At 40.5% G+C, this 24,428-nt stretch overlaps 1 protein-coding gene across 2 annotated transcripts in view; it reads left to right on the top strand.

Annotated features, from left to right (window-relative positions):
* PPP1R42 (protein phosphatase 1 regulatory subunit 42) overlaps positions 1-20,799 on the top strand; it is a 79,501-nt gene extending 58,702 nt beyond the window's left edge. For both annotated transcript variants that reach the window (XM_077270607.1, XM_077270608.1), the window contains exon 9: positions 19,709-20,799. In XM_077270607.1, coding sequence (XP_077126722.1) covers positions 19,709-19,811 — 103 coding nt within the window. In that variant the 3' untranslated portion in view covers positions 19,812-20,799. The remainder of the gene's footprint in view (positions 1-19,708) is intronic.
* Positions 20,800-24,428: the final 3,629 nt, after the last annotated feature.

Here is a 24,428-nt window from a genome sequence, read left to right as displayed (position 1 = left end):
GAATCATGTGGTGGACAACTTGAAGTTGTCACAGGAGAAGGCTCAGCGTTTTGCCAACCGCCGCCGCGGTGTGGGTCCCCGACTTCGTGTTGGGGATTTGGTTTGGTTATCTTCTCGGTATGTCCCTCTGAAGGTTTCCTCTCCTAAGTTTAAGCCTCGCTTTATTGGTCCTAATAAAATTTTGGAAGTCCTTAATCCGGTGTCTTTTCGTTTGGATCTTCCGGTGTCATTTGCCATTCACAATGTGTTCCATAGGTCTTTGTTGCGGCGGTACGTTGTGCCTGTGGTTCCTGCTGTTGACCCTCCGGCTCCGGTCTTGGTTGAGGGCGAGTTGGAGTACGTGGTGGAGAAGATCTTGGATTCTCGTCTCTCTAGACGGAGGCTTCAGTATCTGGTCAAATGGAAGGGCTATGGTCAAGAGGATAATTCCTGGGTGGTCGCCTCTGATGTTCATGCGGCCGATTTGGTGCGTGCCTTTCACGCTGCTCATCCTGATCGCCCTGGTGGTCTTGGTGAGGGTTCGGTGACCCCTCCTTAAAGGGGGGGTACTGTTGTGAACTATATTTCTTGGCTCCCTCTTGTGGTCACTAGCGGTATTACACTTGGATCATCTTTCTCCAGGTTGGTACCCACCTGGTTCGTTAGGCCTTGGGTGTTCCTATTTAGACTTCCTGGAAACTCAGTCTAGTGCCTGGAATCGATGTAGTCAGTCTATGTCTGTTTGCTCCTGTCTCCTGGTCTCCTGTTCTTTGCAAGATAAGCTAAGTCCTGCTTTCTTATTTTTGTTTATCCGCATTGCTTCTATTTTTGTTCCAGCCTGTTCATAATGTGATTCCTGATTTTAGCTGGAAGCTCTAGGGGGCTGATATTCTCCCCCCACACCGCTAGTCAGTGCGGGGGTTCTTGGATATTCAGCGTGGATATTTTTGTAGGGTTTTTGCTGACCGTATAAGTCTCCTTCCTATTTTCTGCTATTAATTAGTGGGCCTCTCTTTGCTAAATCTAGTTCATTCTTACGTTTGTCTTTTCTTCTTACCTCACCGTTATTATTTGTTGGGGGCTTGTATTATAACTTTGGGGTCCTTTCTCTTGAGGCAAGTGAGGTCTTATTTTCTCTGAAAGGGTTAGTTAGTTCTCCGGCTGGTGCGAGACGTCTAGAATCAACGTAGGTACGTTCCCCGGCTACTTCTAGTTGTTGTGCTAGGATTAGATATACGGTCAGCCAAGTTACCACCTCCCTATGAGCTGGTTTTTGTGTTTGCGGACTTAGCTGGAACTTCTGAGTTCCTCTACCACTAGGATCATAACACAGATGTAAATCATTCAGCTGCGGCAAGAAAAACAAAATTTCTGAGCACTAAAAAATACTCAGAGGACACCCGAGCGTGCTCGGGAAATCTCGAGTAACGAGTATATTCGCTCATCACTAAAAATGTTCCTTACACGAGGAAATAGACATTTTGGTGCTGCTCATAAAAGTGTATGCAGAAAAAGTCATCCAATACCAACAAAAACAACCATTAAAGCCGTTGGCCACCTTCTGGGTATATATTTTTTTTTACTTAAATGTATGTATTTTGAACTAAACATCTTGTTTTGCAATTAGTTTCATTACAAACTTTGCACAGTTTGGCTTTCACAGACTCTTTGTTTTCCTTCACATTCAACATCAACACCTTCCCACAAAAAACATTGTATTCACATCCTGAGAAGGGATCCTCGCATGTTAAAGGGGGCTTAGGAGCTGAGCTTCCTCCACACGCGCCTGATATCGACCATAATGTAACTGGAGATGTGTCCTTCTGTCTGAAGCCTTGAAGCCTGTGCAGTGTCGCGTCGGAGTCAGCGCATGCTGCACTACAGCGCCCTTTTATTGGAGACTGTCTTCAATAAAACAGCGCCGTAATGCAGCCAATGCCAGCCCCTACTTCAGCTGCATGTGCATCCACAGAAGCACATGCAGGTGAAGTGTATTGCAGCGCACTGACTTGCCGGGCCAGAGGCCAGCAGGTGACGTCGGCGTGCATGTGACTGGGCACTTGGCATTGATGTCATGCACCCCCGTCGCTTGAATGCTGAAACTAGATGCTGGCTTCAGAAGATGACAGTATTCTGCAGGGGTGTGGGAGAAAGGTGAGTAGTAGCGATGATCGAGTATACTCGTTGCTCGGATTTTCCCAAGCACGCTCAGGTGGTCTCCGAGTATTTGACTGCTCGGAGATTTAGTTTTCATCACGGCAGCTGAATGATTTACAGCTACTAGACAGCTTGAACACATGTGGGGATTCCCTAGAAACCAGGCAACCCCCACATGTACTCAGGCTGGCTAGTAGCTGTAAATCATTCAGCTGCCGTGATGAAAACTAAATCTCCGAACACTAAAAAATACTCGATCACCCAAGCGTGGTCGGGAAAACCCGAGCAACGAGTACACTCGCTCATCACTAGTGAGTAGGAGTGTTTATTGTTTTTTATTTGTTTGGTTTTTCTATGCAGCAGCACAGGCAGAATGGGGGGAGCATATACCATGATAGGAACATATACAAAGATGGGGGACCATATACCAGGATGGAGGGACATATACCAGCATGGTGGAGAATTTACCAGTATGGCGGAGCATATTCCTATATATCTGCTGTCTGGTACCCCTGCTCCTGTTCTGTGGCTGCACTCTGATGCCCCTCTCAGCCATGCTGCCCCCATCTGCTCTCTGTATGAGTTATTTTTGTAAGCTAATCCTCAGTATTCAGGTTAAATTGCCATGTTGGCGCTTCGTGATAAATAAGTGAGTTTTGGATTGCAGTTTGGGCACTCAGTCTCTAAAAGGTTCGCCATCACTTTTCAATAAAATGACGCTGGAGTCAACGCTTGCGCATACTACGATCTACAGCTTCATTTTATTGAATACGCTGTATATGCGAATTCACAGACATAGTATCTTCAAAAAATGTAAAATTTTAAAATGTACCAGTGGAAATGCTTGCCTCTTGGACGTAGAATGGGTTCAATAGTTAATACTATATAACAGCCGTGGCTGGCTCCAAGATCCAATGGTGGCTGTTAGCCATTTAAATGCCGCTGTAAGTCTCTGACCCTGGTATTTAAATTTAACGCGCACCATTCCTCGATGGTGGCAGCTCCCATAGGTCCATTATGAGACGATCGCAGATTACAGATGAGTTACTATGATAACCGGGGGTTCGCTGAAGACCCCCCCCCCCCCCCTCGTTGTCATCTCGGGCCGTAGGCGGAGCTCCATAGGCGATCAAGATTTTCAATATACAGTGACATAAAAGTTTGGTCAAAATTACTGTTATTGTGCACATTTAAGCAAGTTGAAGATGAAATGATCAGTAAAAGGCTTAAAGTTAAAGATTACACATTTCCTTTGTATTTTAGGAAAGAAGGAACATATACCATATTTTGAGGACTGCAAGACACACCCCAAGTTTTGTGGAGGAAAATATTTTTTTCTGTAAAATGGTGGTATGTCTTATAGTCCACTTATATGGTAGTTTACCGGGGGATGGTGGGGAGCCGCTGTGGTGGAGCGGGTTCCGACGAGGTAGGATTTCTGCTGTAGGATCCTGGCGGAGGCAGGAGTGAAGTGATGCTGCAGGCCCCAGGCTGGGAGGAGGAAAAGTTCGGCAGTGCAAGGATGCAGCGGGTACTGGGCTTTCACAAAATGTCGCCGAAGACCCCTCACTTTCCATGGTCTTCAATGTGGTGGATTTAGGTAAAATGACTGCCGGAGGTGGCGCATGCGCAGATTAAGGCCTCTGCACTAAGATCTCAGCTCTTGATATCTCAATCCGATCATGCGCTGCCTCCAGTGGCTGTTTTCCCGAAGTCCACCTCATAGAAAAAAAAAGAGTGCGAGGGCTCTGGTTACATTTTGTGAAGGCCTGGGCCCGCTGCATCCTCGCACCGCCAAACACCCCCTTCTCCCAACCTGGGGACCGCAGCATCGCCCCACCCCTGCAGTAGCAACCCTGCATCCTGGGGACCCTCCTCCACTGCAGCCCTCACCCCACCTGGTAAGCTACATTTGGATTACAAGACACACCCCGATTCCCCCCCCCCTCCTAAATTTGGCAAAAAGGTGCATCCTTTAATCCGAAAAATATAGTATAATAATTTTTTACATTTTAGAAATTCCGAAAAGGTAAATGGTTTGATGCAAAAGTTTAGGCACCCTTGGAGATTTTCTATTTTCAGATAACTTTGATCAAGGTTTCAGACCTTAGTTAGCCTATTAGGGTTATGGCTTGTTCACTATCACCATTGGGAAAGGCCAGGTGATGCAAATTTACCAGCTTTATACAACCCCAGACTCCTCTAACCTTGTACCAAAAAACAGCAGCCATGGGTTCTTCTAGGCAGCTGCATAGTACTCTGAAAATGGTGGAGGCCCACAAAGCAGGAGAAGGTTATAAGAAGATAGCAAAGCATTTTCAAGCTGCTCTTTCCTCAGTTCAAAATGTAATTAAGAAATTGTAGTTAACAGAAACAGAGGAGGTCAAGATAAGATCTGGTAGACCAAGCAAAATTTCAGTGAGAGCTCCTCCTAGGATTGCTGGAGAGGCTAATCACATCCCCCATTTGACTGCAAAAGACCTTCAAAGAAGATTTAGCAGACTTTGGAGTTGTGATACATTGTTCTGTTGTTTAGAGACACCTGCCAAATATGGCTTTCATGGAAGAGTCATCAGAAGAAAACCTCTCCCTAAAATTCAGCATCAGAAGTCTGCAAAGAACACCTAAACAAGATGATGCATTTTGGAAATAAGTCCTGTGGACCGGTGAGGTTAAAATAAAACTCTTTGGCCACAATGATTAAAGGTATGTGTGGAGAAAAAAGGGCATCCTTTCAGGAAAAGAACATCTTGCCAACCATTAAACATGGGGCTGGATCAATGATGCTTTTGGGTTGTGTTGCAGCCATGGCATGGGGAACATTTCAAGGGTAGATGGAAGAATGGATTCAATAAAATTTCAACATAACACCATCCGTAAAAAGCTGACGTTGAAAAGAGGATAGTTATTACAAATGGATAACGTTCCTAAACACACATCAAAATCACAATAGACTACCTCAAAAGGCACAAGCTGAAGGTTTTACAATGGCCGTCACAGTCCCCTTATCTGAACATCATTGAAAATCTGTGGCTTAACCTCAAAATAGCAGTGCATAAAAGACGACCCAGGAATCACAGAACAGGAAAAATTTTCCAAGGAAGAATGACAGAAAATCCCTCAAACAAGAATTGAAAGTCTGTTGGCTGACTCCAAAAAGCGTTTACAAGCTGTGATACTTTCAAAAGTGTATGCTACTGGGTACTAACCATGCATGGTGCCCACCCAAACTTTTCATCTGCCCATTTTCCTTTTTGTAATTTTTAAAATGTAAAAGATAAATATATATATATATATATATATATATATATATATATATATATATAATTTTTTTTTTATGTTACTAAAATACAAAGGAAATGTGTCATCTTTAATTTTAGACTTGTTAAAGATTATTTAATCTTCAACTTGCTAAACTGTTCACAATAACAGTAATTTTTACCAGGGGTGCCCAAACTTTTACATACCACTATATGCTGCAATAACCTAGTGTTGCAATACAGGTGCTTCTCACAAAATTAGAATATCATCAAAAAGTTAATTTGTCAGTTCTTCAATACAAAAAGTGAAACTCATATATTATATAGAGTCATTACAAACAGAGTGATCTCAGTAAATTAGAATACTTTATAGCACCAGCTTGAAAAATGATGTTCTGTAAATCTGAAATGTTGGCCTACTGAAATGTATATTCAGTAAATGCACTCAATACTTGGTTAGGGCTCCTTTTGCATCAATTACTGCATCAATGCGGCGTGGCATGGAGGCGATCAGCCTGTGGCACTGCTGAGGGGTTATGGAAGCCCAGGTTGCTTTGATAGCAGCCTTCAGCTCGTCTGCATTGTTGGGTCCTCATTAGTGATGAGCGAGTATACTCGTTGCTCGGGTTTTCCCGAGCACGCTCGGGTGATCTCCGAGTATTTGTAAGTGCTCAGAGTTTAGTTTTCCTTGCCGCAGCTGCATGATTTGGGGCTACTAGACAGCTTGATTACATGTGGGGATTCCCTAGCAACCAGGCAACCCCCACATGTATTCAAGCTGTCTAGCAGCCATAAATCAAGCAGCTGAGTCAACAAAAACTAAATCTCCGAGCAGTCACAAATACTCGGAGACCACCCGAGCGTGCTCGGGAAAACCCAAGCAACGAGTATACTCGCTCATCACTAGTCCTCCTCTTCCTCTTGACAATGCCCCATAGAATCTCTTTGGATTTAAGGTCAGGCGGTCAGTGATACTATTGTTTTTATACCAGGTATTGGTATTTTTGGCAGTGTAGACAGGTGCCAAGTCGTGCTGGAGAATGAAATTTCCATCTCCAAAAAGCTTGTTGTCAGAGGGAAGCATGAAGTGCTCAAAAATTTCTTGGTAGACGGCTGCGCTGACTTTGGTCTTGATAAAACACAGTGGACCTACACCAGCAGATGACATGGCTCCCCAAACCATCACTGATTGTGTGCAGCTTGTATTGTGTCCTCTCCACTCTTCCTCCAGACTCTGGGACCTTGATTTTCAAATGAAATGTAAAATTTTCTTTCATCTGAAAACAACACCTTGGACCACTGAGCAACAGTCCAGTAATTTTATCTTTGGCCCAGCTAAAAGGCTTCTGGCGTTGTCTATTGGTCATGAGTGGCTTGACACAAGGAATGCGACACTTGTAGCCCATGTCCTGGATACATCTGTGTGTGGTGGCTCTTGTATCAATGACTCCAGCAGCAGTCCACTCCTTGTGAATCTCCCCAAATTTTTGAATGGCCTTTTCTTAACAATCCTTTCAAGGCTGCGGTTATCCTGGTTGCTTGTGCACCTTTAGTTCTGCCACACCTTTTCCTTCCAGTCAACTTTCCATTAATATGCTTGGATACAGCACTCTGTGTTTTTTGTCACTTATTCTAATTTACTGAGATAATGACTTTTGAACACTTGAAATAAATCACTGTTTGTAATGACTCTATATAATATGAGTTTCACTTTTTATACTGAAGAACTGAAATAAATTAACTTTTTGATGATATAATTTTGTGAAAAGCACCTGTAGTATAAACATTCAAACTACCGCAGGGTCCAGTCTCCTAAGTGGACTAAAAAATAATGTAAAAATAAAAAGTTTTAAAAAATATATAAAAGTTTTAAAAAAAGTTCACCCCCCTTTATCCCATTACAAATAAAAGGAAAAAATAAACATATTTGGTATTGTCACATCCATAAACGTCAGATCTATAAAAATACGGAGTTAAACGAATAGGTAAATGCTGTGAAGAGAAAAAAAATCAGAATGATAGTATTGCGTTTTTTGGTTGCTTCACCTGCCATAAAAATTATAATTATCAAACAAAGCATCATACATGCACAAAATTGTATTCAGTAAAAACATCAGTTCACTGTGCATAAAACAAGCCCTTATTCAGTCCCTTCAACAGAAGAATAAAAATGTTATGGGTCACAGGTAATGGCAAGACAAAGCAAACCTTTTGTTTTGCAATGTTCTTACTTTTTTATCACTTAAAATAGAAAAAAAATTGATGCATGTTTGGTATTGTCATAATTGAACAGATGTGAACAATCATATTCCATGGTAATTTTTACTGAACAATCAACGCTGTAAAAAAAAAAAAACGCAAAAAAACTACAGAATTACATTTTTTTCACCATTTCATAACATTTGGGGTTTTTTTTCTCCATGTTTTAGTACATTATACAGTAAACTGAATTCTTTTATTCAAAACTACAACTTTTCACAGGAAAGAAAAGCACTCGCATGTCTATGTTGACAAATAAATTAAAAAAAAGTCATGGCTCTTGAAAGAACTTGAGTAAAAACAAAATCACAAAGATGAAAAATCTCCTGATCCTTGCAGGGTTAATGCAGTCTGTGTCTATAAGTCAGTTAAGAGGAGCTCAGAAAAAGACAGATTAAAGAGTTACACGCTTTCCTGTTAGGCTTCTTTCACACTTCCGTCTTGAGACGGCCGTCATAATGCGTCAGCGCGACATATCGACGGACGTTGTAAATTGGCAAACGGATGTAATGCATCCAGTAACCTGACGGATGCGTCGAATTTGGTAGTACGGAAATTTTAATGCATACAATTCTGGAGAGAGAGAGAGATTGATTTTCTTTTTCTTCCCGGACTATAAAATCCTTACAGACATGCTCAGAATTAAAAAAACAGGATGCGTCGCTGGATTCCTGTGTTTGACGGTCAGCGACGTATCCTGCGTCCATAGGCTTCCATTATAGCCAACAACAGACAGCGCGGGACCCGTCGCTAAGCGATTTCCCGACGTGCAGAAAAAACGTTCCTCTGAACGTTTTCTCCGCCCAACGGATGAAACGGATGGCCATCCGTCACGATCCGTTGCTAATACAAGTCTATGGGAAAAAACAGGATCCTGCAGAAAAATTTGCAGGATCCTGTTTTTTCAAAAATCAACAGATTTCGACGGGAGGAAAAAGACGGAAGTGTGAAAGAGGCCTTAGGCCTCTTTCACACTTCCATTTTTTGCCATCCGTCGCAATCCGTCGTTTTGGGCAAAAAACGGATCCTGCAAATGTGATTGCAGGATGCTTTTTTTGCCGATAGACTTGTATTAGCAACGGATCGTGACGGATGGCCACACGTTGCGCGACGTTCACCGTGCGACGGATCCGTCGTGTTTTGGCAGACTGTCGTCACAAAAAAAGTTCAATGTAACGTTTTTTTGTACGTCGCGTCCGCCATCTTCGACCGCATGCGCTGCCGAAACTCCGCCCCCTCCTCCATGGACTGCAGAATGGGCAGCGGATGTGTTGAAAAACTGCATCCGCTGCCCACGTCGTGCAAAACTTTCACAACGTCCGTCGGTACGGGTCCGTCACAATGCAAAATGTGAAAGAGGCCTTAGGTGTCAGAACCATCCACTGACAGATTCCTAGTTAAAGGTCAGCCACTTTTTCTTGTTAGTGCAGTTGCCTCAGACTGACCAGCTCTTCTGTTCATAGAATGGTGGCTGGTGAAGGAGCGTGTGACCAGACCTGTCCGCTAGCCTCCTCCAATTGCACCTCACATGGACAGGAGAGCTGCTTTTCTACCCAGCGTTGGCTATTTTATTTTCTTTCAATTACTACTATAATTTATTTTTCCATATTTTGACTTTAAAGGGGTTGGTCACTACTTAGACAACCATCTCTCAATCACTATGTTTTCACACCTATACTCCGATGCTGTCTCCATTCCAGTGAGAGCAGCGGCTCCTCACTTCCTCCAGATTTATGTGATATGTCCTCGGGTGGGGAGAGTGAAGCCACCACTGATTGGCCGCATGGATCATGTGACATAATAATGTGACGCAATCCCCATCAGCACCCAGAGATCATGATTGTTTGATCCTGATGTTTGCCATGGCAGTTCACGACCAAATAACAGTCTTAGAGTCTGCCGGCTACAGCGGCTTGTTCAGAAGTTAGCAACAGTTAGGTGGTAAAAATACATTTCTTCATTTCTGTTATACCACTTTGCATTGATTCCTGAAAATTACCTGAAGGGTTAATAAACTACCTGACAGCAGTTTTCAATATGTCAGGGTGTGCTGTTTTTAAAATGGCATCACTTTTGGAGGTTTTCCAATATATATGACCCTCAGTCACTTCAAACCTGGATAGTGCCCTAAAAAAAATAAATTTTGTAAATTTCCTTGAAAAAAATGAAAAATTACTGCTACATTTTTAAACCTCCTAAAATGCTAGCAAAATAAAATAACATTTTACAAATGGTGCTGATATAAAGCAGACATGAGGGAAATGTTATTTATTAATGTTTTTCTGTGGTATGGCTATCTGGATTAAAGGGATAATCATTCAAAGTTTGAAAATTGCAAATGTTTTTACATTTTTGTCAAATTTTTAATATGTTTTGTGTTTATTTATAAAACATATCAACCTAAGTTTACCATTATCATAACTTATAATGTGCCACGAAAAATTATTCTCAGAATCACTTGGATTTGTTGAAGCGTTCTAGAGTCATTACCACATAAATTAACACTAGTCAAATTTAAAAAATTTGGCCCGGTCACTAAGCGGTTAATAAGCAGTAATTTGCAAAGTGTCATTTTTTTACAAGCACGTTGCAATATGTCCCACTTAAGAACTTGAGATCACCCTTTTAACAAAACCTATAAACCCTGTAATCTGTAAACTACTTGAAATTTTGCATTGTGGCTGGAGGAATAAATAAAAACATTAATCAGTTGATTAACAAAAATCTTTGTCATTGTGACAGGTAGCTGTGACCTGACACGACAAAGCACATACAGCTTTTTCACATGCATAAATATGACGTGCGTGTAGATTATTCACTGTTCGGCTTTTTGATACTTTTGATACTTTTTTCTCTTGATATTAATCAAATAAGTTGGGCACAAATATTCTCTTTTATAGAGTAGTATTATTGGGAACAATAATGTAGTGTTTGGCTAAGCTTGGTCTCATTACATATAAATATGCTTAATAAAGCTGACTGGTGAGGTTTCCTGAGTCTTGCTACTGTAATCATTGTAGAAATTAAAATGGCATAATTAACCTTAAATTATGCATCACTATGCTACAAGTACAGGACTGGAAACTCCAGGCACACTACCTTTATTCACTAGGAATCGTGGACTGAATTTCAAATCATCTACATTGGACATGGATTAATTTCAGGTAGTTTAAAGGAAATAAAGGAAAAATATTTCTAAGATGTACTTAATATACAATCTTATCTCGGTATAACAAGAAATCGTTTTATAAAATGTGAATGGATTCCCAAAAAGAGCAGTTTAGTCCCTTTTTTAGTTTGTGCTTTCTTTACCTTTATAAACCTTAACAACATAACTGTATGAGGGCTTATTTTGTATGGGATGAGTTGGAATGGCAACATTTATTGTACTATATAATGTACTAAAAAATTACTTATGGTGTAGGAAAAACTGTAATTCTGCCATATTTTTGTTATGTTGCCATAGTTTTACAAATTACTGATGCAGTGGAGTTGGATAGGCGAGAATCAGTAGAGCTGGATATGCATACAATTACCTTGGAATAGCAAAGCCGAGAATGCTGACAGTACCCTAGAGCAGTAAGGCAGTGTATGTAGTCAGGCACCTTGATACAGCACAGACAAAAGTGCTGACAGCATGAAGGAACAGCAGAGCCGTATGGGCACCTTGATGTAGCGGAGCCGAGTGTGTGGACAATACCTTGGAACAGCAGAGATAAGATGGTAGAGAGGCACCTTAATGTAGAGCTGAGCATGCGGATAGCTCCTTGGAACAGCAGAGTTGAGACTGCAGACAGGCATCTTAATGTAGCAGATCTGAGTGTGCATGTACACCTTGTAACAGCTAAGCTGAGATGGCAAACAGGCACCTTGATGTTGCAAAGCCGAATGTTTGTTAGGAGGCAAACTTGGTGTATCTGTAGCAGAGCTCCGTTAGTCAAGTGGCTCAGCTCAAAACTCACACAGTTACAGCGCTGGTACCTGAGTACTTGATGGCAGGCGAGTGTGAAGTCAAGCCACAAAAATAAAATCAATCATTGCACATGATGAGTATTTAACCGACGGACAGAATGAAGATACTCAACATTTTTATGATAAGTAAATAGCGACCAGGAAGTTGGCTCCTTCAACAAGATGTTATCAGTCCTCCAAAGCTAATTTTACAACAGGAAGTTCTTGATCACCAATGGAGAAATTCTGTTCTGCCAGAGAGAATTTGCTGTAAATGAAACCACAGGGATGGTTTATAGATTCAAGAGAATTTTGTGAAAGAACTACTGTACTCCTACTTCTATAGAATGGGCATCCATTTGAAGGAAAGAAGTATGGTCTGTTGACATATGGGTGATATAGAAATTGAGCTGAGAAAAACATGACTTCCGAAGTTTAAAGGCATGATTTGTAGAGTATGGCCAGTTCCAAGAATCAGCTGTATGAATTGTAAAAGTAGTTACAACATGATAATAGTTTCTGATCAACTGCCAGCAAATAGGTGGTGAAGCAAAGTAATCTTTGAAAGACTTGATGGCCCGTCCAGAATAGCAGAGGCTTTCTCAGAGTGAAGACTACAAGAAAATATAATATATCACTAAAATGGCAATTCATAACCTTTAAAAAGGTGTTTTCCAATTTTGCCATAATATGGTTTTGTTGCAATTTCCTAAAAGCACCACTCCAGCGTTTTTCTTTCATTGCACCACTAGAGTAGTGCTTTAAATGTAAGTCCCCTGTCATCCAAGCACAGCTTGCAGTTTTCTATTCTTTGAATGACTGAAATTGTTTGGGTAGAACTCCCTGATGTTGAATGGACACTTAATTATAATAATTTTTATTTCTATAGCGCCAACATATTCCGCAGCACTTTACATTCTAGAGGGGACTTGTACAGACAATAAAAGACATTTACAGAATAACAATTAACACATTAATCAACAAATACCAAGAGGAATGAGGGCCCTGCTCGCAAGACTTGTCTGGTCAAGAGCAGCTGTTACATCATCTTGTATCACCTACAAAAAAAAAAAATTACAATACAAGATCCTCCACTTCTGGTATCATATTCCAGAGTTTCTAACCTCCCATTGTAATCAAACCTCTCCCCTGTATTTACTCGACCTATACACTGGGATCAAGGACTTTAGAAATTATGAATATCGCACTTCTGTGAATTAAAATTGGGTTGAGTGATTTAATCTCATCTGGTCCCTTTGGGACACTTTCTGGATATCCCTGAATAACTGAGAGTCATCTCTTATGACCTACTCATTCATCTCCTCATTCCTTCCTCCCAATAATTCAATTTATCCCTCCCCCTTTGTCTAGTGTAAGTCCTGAATATCTTCCCCTCTTTTCAAACTGTTAAAAAACTCGTTCTTCCATTAGTCATCTTCTATGATGCGGATCTGGTTGTAGGCTCCACACAGGTCTAATTAAGTATTCCCAAAATGTGTTACGTACACAAATTGATAAACTCCTCATCTTTCTTTGGTCCACTATTTGATTACCATGCTGCCCTTTCCTGGTCTTGTGACTAAAACAGCGGTCACGTCAGCAGCGCATGTCACCACTCTAACTATTCGCTGAGCTCAGTGCTTTTGAAGAGGTTGACGACATGTTACGCTGAGCTCAGTTAACCAGCCACTGTGACTGGCTTTCTATACCAGGTCAAAACAAAGCTTATATTTATTAGGTGGACTAAACTCTAGGTCTTGTTATTTTATCAACCTGTCTGGACACTACTTTTCTTTTTATTTATATATTATTTTTTTACAATGTGGTGTCTACCAAGTTGAATCACTTGGTGTTGAGACGTGGCCGTTCTTATGGGGGAGAGCTGCTGGTTGCTACACGTGTTACTATCCTTCAGGTAGGCAACAGGATGTTTCAGCCAAAGATGATTTTTTTTTCCATTTAATTTGCATGAGTTCTTCTTAGCGACCTCTCTGGGAGGAGCTTTACAAGAAACTATAGTATTTGTAACTCCAGATATTGAGCTTTCTCCCTTGACCTTTCCTTAAACCCTAGGGAAACTCTGGTGGCAAGAGAAATTAACTCATCAAAGGAGGTCAGCGATATTTTAGCAGTTCAGACGGTTATGGTCTTGGTAATATCAATTATTTTTTTTGTTCTTGTCTATATGTTTCTTATATGACAAACAAAAGGTTTTCTTTTTTTCAAACTTTTCTCTTTACCTTTTTTAGTTCTAATAGGCCTTAAACAGATAATCGTCCTGTCACTTGTACTGAACATTGCTTCTGTATTGCAGTGTATTGTCCTGTCAGTGTTCTCTTATTAAGCTCATTAGCCCTGCCATGAGGGTCAAGTTTTACAAAGTTAGTGTGGGGTTGTGATGCTGTGACAGAGGGAGCTATGGACTACAACATCTAAGGGGCAAAATGGCTCGGATTGTATCTTTGATCCCAGCCGTTACAGCAGGAGCCCACGATGCATGGAGCACAATCATTTCCAAAGCCCACTGCATACAGCTGATTCTGACGTGCGAAAACAACAGCTGGGTGAGTATGGCGATTGATCCTATTGTATTTGTAAACTGGCATTAGCCCTTTTACACAATTGCTTATCCCTTTTCAAGATTAAATGAATAAACTTTCTATGTTTTTTTTTTCATCAAGCTCACATTTTATTTAGGCACTCTCTTCAGCTGCCATAAAGCCTTAGGGTATGTCTCCACGGTACGGATGGGCGGCGGTGAAGCCGCTCGGCGCTAAGCCCCGCCCCCTTAATGGGACGCGATCATGCCGGATGTGTTAACTCTTCACATCCGGGATGATCGCTCTCTCCCATAGGGCCCTGTGATATGCCTTGCGGGGACGCTGCGTCCCCGCAAGGTGTACGGGCATGCTGCGATCTGAAAAGACGCGCAGCATGTCCGTAGTCGCAGGGCCGCCGCGTGCGGGTTTCCACGCATAGTGGAGACGGGATTTCATCAAATCCCCTCCACTATGCTGGAACATCTGGACGCTGCTTGTTTGACGCTGCAGCGCTGCGCAGCGTCAAACAAGCAGCGTTTCCTGAACGTGGAAACATACCCTTAGGGTACGTTCACACAGGACTTTTTTGCTGCTTTTTTTTATGCTAATTTTCAGCTGCTTTTTACAGTACCAGTAAAACCTATGAGATTTCAGAAATCTCATGCACACACGATCAGTATTTTCTGCTTTGCTGCTTTTTTTGGACATAGGGCATGTCACTTCTTTCAGCGTTTTTGCTGCGTTTTTGCAGCGTTTTTTCACCCATTGACTTGAATGGGTGATGAAAAAAACGCTGAAAAAACGCATGTAGCATTATTTGCTGCGTTTTTTGTGCAGAAAATCATGGCCAGCAGGAAGGGATCTCACAGCCAAGAGCTTAGGGGTGTGGTTAGTGAGGTGTGAAGATCCATTGTGAGCCATTCTGAGGTGTGAAGAGCCATTGTGAGGTGTCCTGATTGTGATCTATTGTGAGGGAGTTCCTGGTAGTAAGGTGTGAAGAGCCATTGTGAGGTGTGAAGAGCCATTGTGAGGTGTCCTAGCAGCTGAAAATTGGCATAAAAAAAGCAGCAAATATCTGCAGCAAAAATCTGCAGCAAAAATCTGCAGCAAAAAAGTCCTGTGTGAACGTACCCAAAAAACGCACCAAAAACGCACCAAAAAAACGCACCTAAATTAGCATAAAAAAAGCAGCAAAAAAAAGCAGCAAAAAAGTCCTGTGTGAACGTACCCTTAGACTCCCTAATGTTCTCCCTAACGAGCCGTGTTCAGATCATGGTTGGCGATTGGTTGCTTGAGAGCACATGATTTAAAGATATTGCAAAATATTACTGTGCTTCTTCTGTTTTTTGATATGCCCCAATCAATTCGCCATAGGACCCTGATTTTCTACCCAGTTGTAGCGCTTTTTATTCTCTGTCATTTCCAGACACAAATTTTCAAGGAATAAAATCACATTTTCAGGCCACAGATTGCTTAAGCATGCTTTATCTACCATATAAAAGTATCTATTGCCTCTCAACAGTCCTGAAATCGTTTCATGTCTCCAGGCACAAGCTGTCCTCTTTCTAAGGACGCATTCAAATGAACGTGTTAAACGCCCGCCTGCTGTCCTTATGCAAAACTGGCTAACACGGTACAAAGATGTATATCTTTCCTGTATGAAAGTATTTGGACATTACAAAGACCAATGCAAGTCAAAGTGATAGTTCATATGACCGATGGTCTGTGCTTTGTAAAAAAAAATTGCAGCATGCGCTACTGTGATCCATATTCTGGATCAGACTCGCCCATTACAAGTCAATCAGGCATAAAAGTCTTGTCACAAACAGGTTAACATTAATGTGTTATGCGGTTTTCACGGATACATTATAATTATAAGGATAGAAAAACATACTTGTCCTTTTTATTATTTCTTAAATTGTTCATGTGAAAAACGGATGGCATATGGATGGATGGACAACACTAATGGCATACAGATGACATAACAGATGAAACTTTGTCAGTTTTTCTGGACATAAAATGGATGATTTTGTGAACTCAACTTAACCCTCAGCCGGAGAACAGTTTTGACTCAAACAGGCTCAATCCACTCCTGGATGAGGATCAGGATCAATTGACTAAACTGCAATCCAAAAGAAGTGAGAGCTGCTTCTGATCTTGTCTGAGAGTTAGTTTTGCGAAGAAGGTTACAGTGAAATGGCTGCTGAATGGCAGCAGGGCTTGCGTGACATAATATCTCGCAAGCCCTGGCAGACATCACTGGAACAGTACCAGCATTGCAGGTTACTATAGTTATTATTTTACATGGGCTAATATAGCGATTAAGAAGGGGTTGTCCAAGTAGTGAGGAAGAAAATTGTCTTTTCCACACCCTTTTTTGTCTTGTAATATACTCATGCCATTTAGGACATTTGCATAATCTATAAGTCACAGTCACTTATTACTTTTTACACATTGTCCTACTTTTGCTCTTTTCCTATTCTCAAGATGTACAAAAAGTCCACATGGTTGCAATAACAAGATTATTATTTATTATTATAGCGTTATTTATTCCACGGCGCTTTACATGTAAAAAGGGTGAACTGAACATCGTTAAAAAAAACAAGTACAATAATCTTAAACAATTCAAGTCACCGACTAATACAGGAGGAGAGAAGGCCCTGACCATGGGGGCTCACAGCATACAAGGGATGGGTGAAGATACAGTAGGTGAGGGGAGAGCTGATCGTGCAGCGGCATTGTGGAACAAGGGTTACCACAGGTTGTAGGCTTGTCGGAAGAAGTAGGTCTTCAGCTTCCTTTTGAAGGTTTACACAGTAGGCGAGCTTCTGATATGTTGGGGTAGAGAGTTCCAGAGTAGGGGGGATGCACGGGAGAAATCTTGTATGCTATTGTGGGAAAAGGAGATAAGAAGGGAGTAGAGGAGGAGACTAGGTCACAGATATATAGAGGAGACAGGTTGTGGATGGCTTTGTATGGAGTCTCTGGGCAATGGGGAGTCAGTGAAGGGATTGACAGAGGAGAGGCCAGGGAATAGCAAGGGGACAGGTGGATTAGGTGGGCAGCAGAGTTGGGGATAGATTGGAGGGGTGCGAGCTTGTTAGTAGGGAGGCCACAGAGCAGGAGGTTGCAGTAGTCAAGGCGGGAGATGATGAGGGCATGCATTTGTGTTCTTGCATATTCTTGATTAAGGAATATACGAATCTGGAAAATATTTTTGAGTTGGAGTCGTCAGGAAGTGGAAAGGGCATGGATATGTGGTTTGAAGAGGAGTCCAGGGTTACCCCGAGGCAGCAAGCTTGCGAGACTGGGGAGAGTGAACAGCCATTTACTTTAATTGATATGTGTGTTAGGGGAGGCTGAGTGAGATGGGGGAAAGATGATGAATTCTGTTTTGTCCATATTATGTTTTAGAAATAGAGCAGAAAAGAAGGATGAAATAGCAGACAGACATTGTGGGATTTTGGTTAGTAAGGAGGTGATATCGGATCCAGAGAGGAAGATCTGTGTGTCATCAGCATAGAAGATGATACTGTGTCAAAAGCAGATCGTAGACAGTAGTGTTGCTTGGATTTGGCAGTTAGTAGGTCATTGGTGACTTTAGTCAGGCCAGTTTCAGTAGAATGATGGGGTCGGAAGTCAGATTGTAAGTGGTCAAAGAGGGAGCAGGAAGAGAGGTGGGAGAACAGTTCAAGATGGACGTGTTGTTCCAGTAGTTTTGAGGCATAGAGGAGAAGTGATATGGGTCGATAGCTAGACACAGAGCATGGGACAAGGGAGAGCTTTTTGAGGATGGGTGTGATCGACGCATGTTTGAAGAAGGAGGGGAAAACACTAGTTGTTAGTGATTCTATCTTCATTTAACCCACTACCACAAAACTAAAATCATGGAAAGATGAAAAAAACAGTCCCTCAGACTCTCTAACCTTTATCTCCATCTTTTTATGGTTACTAAAGAAACGTGTAAGGAGTAACCGTTGTTTTAATTTGATTTCATAAATCAATAGTACACATGACAATAAGCAACTTTGTAACATATATTATCATAGAAGTCTGCTTATTTCTTTTCCAGAATTGATTAATTCTGAGGTGAAATCTGTATTTAGTGAAGACAAATTGTTACATTACTGAGATAGGAGATGGCCGGAACAACTGATAAGATTCTGTGATGGGAGTAGCTGTAGGCAGAGCTTTCCTTTTTTTTGTCTTGTGGTATTGTCATTTGTAGCACCATATTCATAAAAATGGTACATGAGATTCCTAAATTAAGCACAAAGTCAAAAATTGGCTTTCTTCCAAGTGTTTGAGTGTATTTTGGTGCCAAAAAGTCACAAAAATTGCATCAGGATACTGGCTTATTTAAAAATCCACCAGGTGGGGACTGGAGTGAAGTTGTGCTAAATTTTGCAATTTTTTAAAAAGTTGCAATTGAACCAGCTGAAAACATCTGTAATCTCTAAACTCCTCCTAGAACATGTAAAAAAAACAGGTGAACACATATAAAATATACTTCAAAATAAGCGCAAGTAGAATAATGAATTTGGTGCTAACAAAAAAAAAAGGTGAAAAACAAGTGCATAGACCATGCTGAATCCGGGCTTTATCTCTACTTATCTGGCTATATAAACCCCCAATTCAGCCATTATGGTTGTCAGGACCACAGGAAATGGTGCCATTGAACGCATGCCTCCAGATACTGATATGGTAATATAGTTTCACACACCTTTCAGCCGTAACTTAAACTACAGATAAAATTGCACCTGTCAGAGAGTGGGACATATTAGACAACAAGGAAATATTCAGTTCTTCAAGATGATTTGCTGGAAGAAGAAAAATGGTTATTGTAAGGTGATTTTGAGTAGGGCAAAATGGTAATGACTAGAGAGGTCAGAGTTTCCAAAACTGCAAGACTTGTAGGGTGTTCACTACATACAGTGGTTATTGCTAAAGTGGTCTAAGGCCTAATTCAAAGTCAAGTTTTTTGATGTATCAGAAAAACGGAATGAGTTTCATCAGAGTTTGGTTAGAGTGTCATTACAATTTCCACTGAAAAACAAATGTTCCACCTTCTCCCATCAGTCAATGAAAAATGGATGCCATCCATGTGCTGTCTGATTTTTGCACAGACCCATAGACTTTCATTGGAGAGTTTGATATTGCACATGTCTCCGCCATTTTAAACGGACCACTCGGTCCCATGAAAAAAAAATCAGATGTGAACATCCCCATAGACTGTCATAGGTATGAGTGAAAAATGGATAGCAGACTTTAAATGAGGTGTGTCCAAACTTTTGGTCTGTACTGTATATATATATTGAAGGTTTTTGTGTCAAATAAGAAATATGAATTGCTGCCTGCCAAGACCTGCCTACAGATTTCTATTCAATAAATAAATCTGCTCACGGAGACCAAAGTGCCCTGACATGTATTGTAAGAAAGATTAATTGGGGACCATCGATGTACTACTAATTTGTCACAAGCATCAGACGTTTGTCTGTTTATTGTTTCAGTCTGACCAATGTAATTGTGTGTTTAATATTGTGGCTTGTTTTGTCATTACAGACAATTAGCTGTAAAGGATCCTACAAGCTCACTGCCTGGACAAGACGTTCTCGAGACACACCTACACAGCCAAGACGTGCATTCCCATGTAATGCTCCATTAATCATCTCTACCTAGATGTTCAAGAGAACAGCCAGCTAGCTCACTCACTGAAATCTCTGCAAACACACTTTAATGAGGCGGCTTACGCTCTGCATTAACTTTTTAAGATGAGGGCTCCACGAATCCCCATTGTTTGGTTAAAAAAAAAAATCACAGAATTTATTTTCTATTTCCATAAAGGCTAAATTCCGTTTAGCAAACACTAGATCCCAAACCTAAAAAGAAAATACGTCACATAAAAGGAAAAGTAATTTAGAGGAAAACACATCAAATTATTCTGAGTTTTGTTGTGGTCGCACTTTTACTAAAGTACCACTAAAAGGGCTCGTGCGGACGGCCATATTATCAGTCCCAGTGCGATCCCACAATACGTCGGATTACACTCTGACCAATGTTGATCGTTGACCTATGAGGCCGTGCACATGTCCGATTTTTTTATTTTTTCATCTCACAGAGCTGGTCCAGGGACAAATCACAGCATGCCTGAGTTTGAGCCAATATTCGGATCGCATTGGCTATGTAAGTCTGTGGAAAACAGACTGCACGCTGTTGACATTTCCACAGACTGACAGAATGCAGAAGATGGAGAATTTTTTTTCTCCGTCTTCTCATCCAAGAAAATCAGATCACACTCTGATCAAACTCCGATGTGATTTGCATAATTTATCCGATTCTCCGGGATGAGAGAATATACACTTGTGTTAATTATTTCTGCTTCTAGACAGGTGCATTTAGCCCACTAGGAATTCTGAACATCTGGTATAAACACATTTGTAGAAAATAGAACAGGATGATTCATGTTTTCTGTTCTGTTCTATGTTCTGACAGTCAAATCAAATTTTCAAAAACTTTTTTGTGAAAGTGTTATTCTGCAATACTCTGCGGGACGACAGTTGATAAATCTAAAACACATAAATATTCCATCACATGATTTGTTGGAATAGCAAAATACCCTACCATTAAAATAAAATACAAGCTATGAAATATTGGCTTCTTAGTATATTTGTGTTTTTTATATCTTTAGCTGTAGTTTTAGATTTTTTTTTCTCTTTTGTTATTTTTGTATCATTACAGAGTGCATATTGTTCCATAAAAATATCACCTGTACACTTTTCTGATATAAAGCACCGAAAGCTGAAGCCCGCAATAGACAGAGATTGAAAAGATAACCCAGCTGCCACCACTATAAGAAACTCTGTTGTGGGACCAGCAATGATCATGAGATTGGCATCCCGTGTGAATGGAATAGTAATGCACATGGGTGACTGCTGCTCCATTCATTGTCTGTGGGAATGGTGGTCACAGGTGTGCACTACTGCACCCATTGAAGTGGATGGAGCAGTGGTCTTGCATTCACTCCCCATTCACTTGGGGACACTCGTTCTCTTAATTGGCGGCAGTTGGAGCCACCATGATTAAACATTGCTCACCTAGCCTTGTTGGGCTATCCTGATTAGGATCGCCCTAGTCATAGCTACATGCAGCAAGCTGTGTATACAGACAATTTGGATCTCTAGATAAGGAAAATGTTGTAACCATTCTAAAAAATATATTAAAAAAAATCCAACCAGTTCCAAAATTTAAGACTTTTTATGTAAAAAATAAAAAAAGGTGCTCAAAAGTGAATATCCCCTTCAAAACTATGATGCCAAGATGGTGGAAATGTTGGAGGGCCGGGTTCTGGACAATATTCCACACTTGAAATATATAAAAAAGTCTTAAATTATAAACTTCAAGCCACACATTTCAGCCCTTCTCTTGTATTGCAGCTTGTCGAGCTGGTCAATTTACCGTGTGAGTATTCTCCACAAGTACATGTGATTTCTTCAGATCTCATGTATAACGCTAGTACACCACAATTAAAGACCAGGAAGCAGGGAGCCACTACTGTTACCACGCCGCACAGCCAGAGCAATGAATATGTCGGTGTCCTGCATGGAGGAGGACGGGGAGCTGCGCAGGAGCGCCGGCATTACCGTTACAGACTGCTTATATCTCTGCAACAGAGAGACAAAACTAAGAAAAAGTTGTATTCTTTTCTGCAGCGTCTATTACATTGATGCTGATGTCACACCCGCAGCTCTCCTCAATTTACACAGATGGATCTATTTCGTAGTTTATGCATAACATTTCTTAAACACTCATGTACTTAAACAATGCTGGCAATGTAAAATACAGCAGATTTCCACAAGCAAATACACAAAGGAAAATCTTATCAATTATCGCTATTTAGGAATGGTATGCCATAAAGATTTTCATGCAAAAACTTCATTGATAATATCATATATTAAACAGAGGCAAGGACTGCAGCCAAGATGTAAGTTTGATACTTGTATTAGTGAGAAGATTAGTTTAATGGGATATTAGCATTTGTTTTGCTATGTTGCAGCAGCCTGATTTGCAACAGTGATATAAAAGGTTTACAGTGAGCAGCCCCCTTACAGAAGAATATATTGTTGTATTTTAATTGCAGCAGACATAACTTTAAAATGAATGTTTTCAATTTGTTTATATTCAATACAAAGCGTCCTGAACGAATGTTCCTTGAAGCCAATTGTTTCATGCGGCCAGCCTGCTGTTATCAGTCTTGTTTGAAAGTGACTTGGAAAGTAGAGACTGAGTAATTGAGCTGATGAAGCTCACCAGATTATTGATACAGGCTGTGATCCAGCAAAATTCTGTTATCACTAATCCCCTATGTTAACCATATCAGCATTATATCGTTTAATGTTATTACTTTGAGAAACACTTTATCAAGCCAACTTGGAACTCTAACAAAGTCTGATGTATAACATTAATATTTTTTACATTGGAAAATAAGCAACTAATATAATTGTCCTTTTTTTAATTCAAGGTAATAGATTGTTGACAGATGTCTGTAAAAAGTAAGAAAACAGTTTTTAAGGCTTCACTACTACAAGGGTGCAGGATCAACTCATCTAGCTCACAAACAACCCAACTGCATGTGTTAATTGCTCCACTTGAAAGCCATGCTTATTTTGTTGATTCCAGTTTGTTTTTGTGCCCAAAATTTGCATTTAAAAATTTTAGCAAAGTGCATGTGAAAACTCATATGCACTACACATTTGTAGATTCTTCTATATATCTTCTTTTTTGGTGCATTTTTCCCTATAAGCTTCTTTAGGGAGCCTGGAAAAAAATGCATGTAAAAAAATGTAATTGTGTTCTTAACTGAAGAATCCCAGCATTTCCACACTAAAAATTACACCAAAAATGCATCACAAAAAGGGAAATGCAGCAAATACGCTACAATCAGAGCAGAATGGTTGTGTATTTTGTATTTGTATTGCATTACTATGCAGTTCTCTGACTTCACAACATGGGTTAAGAAAGATATTTGAGTAAAATGACAGATGTGTTTGCAGCAATTCGGAAAGTTAAGTCATACAAGAGTAACATCATCGTCTCACATATGCAAAACAACCTGGGGTGACCCTCAAAGCACTTGGGATACTGTTCTAATAACTGAAACATAAAAATCTTTGCAAAACATGTATCTTTTTTATCTGGTAATATAAACATATAGGCACAAATGTATTTTGAACAACATGAGAAAAAACTTTATTTAATTGTTAAAAATTTATAACCATTAAAAAGTAGCCAATAGTGCTTGTAGTGAGCCAGAAAAAAACAAAGGTGGCATCACCATAGGGTTAGCAGAACTATCACATCAATAAAACCATCAATATATAGTGCAACGTATCCATACATTCATAATAGAGCCAGGGACAGAAAGAGGACACTGTTTAATACCTCAAACTCTATAGGATCAATAATGCCATATTACATGACCAAATTCCATGGCCCTGTATCGCTAGTCCACACTTAATATATAGATAATTTGCACAAGCAGTAAGGTACAAAGTAAGTATAAATATACCTTGCCAGAGCCCAAATGATGGTGCCACAGCCCCTACGCGCGTTTCGGCAGTGTGCCTTTGTCAGGGGAGGCTATCTGGTAATGCACATATAATCACACTGGTGGCAGTGTGTGATCATGTGCTACCTTAGGAGCTAAACAACTTGACATCTCTGAATGAATTTCCCAGCATTACCGTAGATATATTCTGTGAAAAGATAGCAGAAAACAAAGGCAGACATATTTAGACACAGGTCACAGAACTAATGCAGTTACAACATAGGTGCAAAATACTGATGAAACAACCACTCAACTACCAATTACTGAACACCTACCAATTCATGCAGCCTGAGGGGTGCACTTATATAATGCTGGGCAGGCCACCTGATCTAATAATATGGGAATCACTAATATGACATTAGCCAGACTTTGTGCACTACATCTGTGTGACTGGTGCCCTATACAAGCCTTATCCATGTGCAAGTCTAACACTAAGCAACCATCCCCTCCATGAATTAGTAGTTTGTGAGTGGTTGTTTCATCAGTGTTTTGAGCCTATGTTGTCTTCGCCTTTTTCAAGGGGGGCTGCTGCATTCTGTAAGTGCATTAGTTTTGTGACCTGTGGTGGTAGAAATGGCTGCCTTTTTCTGCTATGTTTTTTTTTTATTATTTTTTTTATTTTTGCTTTTGACTTAGATAAATTCTTCAACAGAACCTCCAGTCATCTGTCATTAGACT

This window comes from Ranitomeya variabilis, chromosome 6 (genome assembly GCF_051348905.1).
Source record: "Ranitomeya variabilis isolate aRanVar5 chromosome 6, aRanVar5.hap1, whole genome shotgun sequence".
In the NCBI taxonomy this organism is placed as follows: domain Eukaryota; kingdom Metazoa; phylum Chordata; class Amphibia; order Anura; family Dendrobatidae; genus Ranitomeya; species Ranitomeya variabilis.
The sequence above is the reverse complement of the archived record's forward strand: the minus strand, read 5'-3'. Positions and strand labels throughout refer to the sequence as shown.